This window comes from Diabrotica undecimpunctata, chromosome 6, assembly GCF_040954645.1.
Source record: "Diabrotica undecimpunctata isolate CICGRU chromosome 6, icDiaUnde3, whole genome shotgun sequence".
Taxonomy (NCBI): Eukaryota; Metazoa; Arthropoda; class Insecta; order Coleoptera; family Chrysomelidae; genus Diabrotica; species Diabrotica undecimpunctata.
Genome location: NC_092808.1, coordinates 64,385,382 through 64,388,695, shown reverse-complemented (window position 1 = coordinate 64,388,695; position 3,314 = coordinate 64,385,382). Strand labels below are relative to the sequence as shown.

The window sequence follows — 3,314 nt, the reverse complement described above, 5'->3', positions numbered from 1 at the left end:
GCAATATGCATATTTGCCGAAGTCTACTTATGACCCTTTTTCTGGATTTCCGTTTCTATTTCATCTATCGGAAAAGAGTGATGTAGATCTCGAATAACTGCTCTGTATGCTCTGTCTTCCTTGGGTTGGTATGTATGGTGGACGATATTTTCCTTTGGTATATTGTGGCATTGTGGTGTATTTCTTTTAATTCTCGGTGGTTCAACCCTTATTTTACAATGTTGTATATACTGTAGTTCAAATATTTTTGTTGTTCGTTTGAGGGTCGAGGTCCACAAAAAATAATGGTAACGGTTCACGGCTCAATCTGTGTCTGACATTAGTAACGTTCCTTACCTTATGACCCTTTTTTTGGATTTCCGCTTTTATTTCATCTATCGGAAAAGAGTGATGTAGATGTCGAATAACTGCTCTGTATGCTCTGTCTTCCTTGGGTTGGTATGTATGGTGGACGATATTTTCCTCTCGTACGTGATGTATTAGTTTTCTTTAGAAGTCAGGTGTCTTTGGTAAAATTTTAACAAGATATTAAAAGAAAAAAGAATCCCAAACAACTGGAAGGAATCCTTAACCATTATCCTACACAAGAAAGGGGATAGCAGATATAAAAAACTACTGTCCTATAACACTCCTCAATGCAATGTATAAACTCCTAATAAAAATTTTAACCAATTTAACCAATAGATTGACGACAAAATTCGACGGATACCAGTCGAAAGAACAAGCAGGTTTTAGAAAGGGATTCAGCACAAGTGACCATTTACTAAGTATGAAAATACTTATAGAACGAGCAAATGAATACCACATTCCTCTATATATAGATTCGTTCATAGATTTCGAAAATGCTTTCGACAGTGTCGAACATAGAGCAGTGAAAAGTTCTTTGATTAACAGAAGAATTGACCACAGATATACGGAACTAATAGCCAATATATACAAGGGAGCCAAAACAACAATTAAAGTATATGAAGGAACAAAATCAATACAAATAAATAGAGGCGTGAGACAGGGTGACACAATATCACCGAAACTTTTCAGTCAGGCTCTGGAAGATATTTTTAAAAGATTAGAATGGGAAGAAAAAGGTATAAAAATTTGTGGACAACGCTTGAACCATCTAAGAAACGCTGATGACATCGCATTGATAACCGATAAAAAGAAGAATTATTTGAAATGATGAAAGAACTGGACGTAGAAGCTGGAAAGATAGGCCTTAACATGAATTACAGATGAAATAGAACAAGTTCAGGATTATATATATCTGGGACAAACTATAAAACTTAACAAAGAAAACCAAACAGCAGAGATAAAAAAACGAGTTAGACTGGCATGGGTGGCATTTGGCAAACTAAGTTACATTCTTAAAAACAAAAATATCTACAGCATCTTAAGACCAAAGTATACAATCAATGCGTACTCCCTGTTCTCACTTATGGTTCCCAAACTTGGACATTTACAAAAGCAAACATGGACAATATCATAAAAACCTAAAAGAGCAATGGAAAGATAAATGTTGCACATAAGACTAATGGATAAAAAGAGAAACGAGTGGATAAGAGAGAAAACAAAAGTAAGGGATGTTGGACAAAAAGATGCAAAATTGAAATGGAGATTTGCCGGACACAATATAAGACAAAAAGAAGACCGATGGAACAAAATTCTTATAAGTTGGAGACCGTGGGAATATAAACGAAGCAGAGGAAGGCCTCCAATGGGATGGGCAGATGATATCAAGAAGCACGTGAGCTCTAGGTGGATGACTATAGCGACAGACAGACAAGAATGGAAAAGGATTGGCGAGACCTATGTCCAAAGATGGACCGAAGAAGGCTAATTAGACATAACACATAAACTAGGCGGACCTAAACATTGGTGGAAAAGTAACAATGATTCTTTATTCCTTTTTCAAAGTTCCTTTTTGCATGGTTACTGAAAAAAAACACAAAGTCAAAAGCAAACATTAACAAAGAGGAACTCTATTTCTAATATTATTATCAGTATACAGGGCAATGTAACTGTAATTATGAACAAAAGCCAATACCAGAAGAAAATTTAAGAATTGGTCACAAGTCGACCCTACACTAAACTAAAAAAGACCCAATCAAATCATTGAAAACACACAAAATATAAAACACTGCACAAATTCAGGAAATACCTGACAGACTACCAAAGAAGAACATTAACACCACACTACAGCAAGATACCACACTTATATGGAGTTCCAAAAATTCACAAAGAAAATAAATCCCTCAGACCGATTTGCAGAAGCATGTATTCTTCTTACAGCAGACTGTCAAACTTCCTCCTAGACATAATACAGACTGTAGCACACAACACAATAACGTTCATCATATACTCACAGCAATTCTTTCAAAAACTAACAGAAATAAATTACAATTCTCACAATATGTTACTTAATTTTGATATTACGAGTGTTTTCACCAATATACCATTGGAGAAAACTTAAACTAAATAAAATAATAAAAGGCAAAATAGAGAGGGATGAAACCTAGACAACAAAAACCAAGGTGAATGTATCAGCTATAATGGAGCTACTAACACTTTGCACAGATAACACTTATTTTCAGCTAGATAATGATTTCTATAAGCAAAATTTCGGATTAGCCATGGGCTCCTCCTTATCTCCATTATTAGCAGATATATTCATTGAAGATTTCGAACAGAAAATTGTACACAAACAAGACAAACAACCCATAGTATGGTGGAGATATGTAGGAGTTGTGTTGTCCATTTGGCCTCACGGACCAGAAGTATTCAATACATTTCTGATGAACATCCACAATAAAAAAGAATCAATCAATAAATTCACCATGGAACAAGAAAGCAATAACTCACTTCCTTTTCTGGACAGAAAACCAATTCACACCAACAAACATTTAAATTACCACTCCGACCACAACATAAACGTCAAAAAAGGAATTATCAAATCCCTTTATGATAGAGCCCGAAGCTCTAATGAAAAGCATTGCGGAAAGAAAAAAACCTGCTAACAAAGGCTTTGACTAACAATGACTACCCATACTCATTTATAAATAAGAAATTCTACAAGATTGAAAAAAGAACACAACATAACACCACAAGCAATTCAGAAACACTCTGGAGAAGAAGGGACTAAAAGATGACAACAATACCATATGTGTATGGCTTATCAGAAAAACTAAAGAGAATAGGATACAAGTACAACATTCAAAACAATCAGCACACTGAGATCTATCCTGTCCAAAACCAAACCCAACAACACACAAAAAAGATAAAAAAACTGCATCTATAAAATCCCTGTGAATCCAACCATT

The 3,314-nt window shown here is 34.9% G+C and overlaps 1 protein-coding gene across 1 annotated transcript; it reads left to right on the top strand.

Moving 5' to 3' along the window:
• Positions 1-2,546: 2,546 nt before the first annotated feature.
• LOC140444369 (uncharacterized) lies at positions 2,547-3,011 on the top strand. Its single transcript, XM_072536121.1, has one exon. The coding sequence runs from the start codon at positions 2,547-2,549 to the stop codon at positions 3,009-3,011; it is 465 nt and encodes a 154-aa protein (XP_072392222.1).
• Positions 3,012-3,314: the final 303 nt, after the last annotated feature.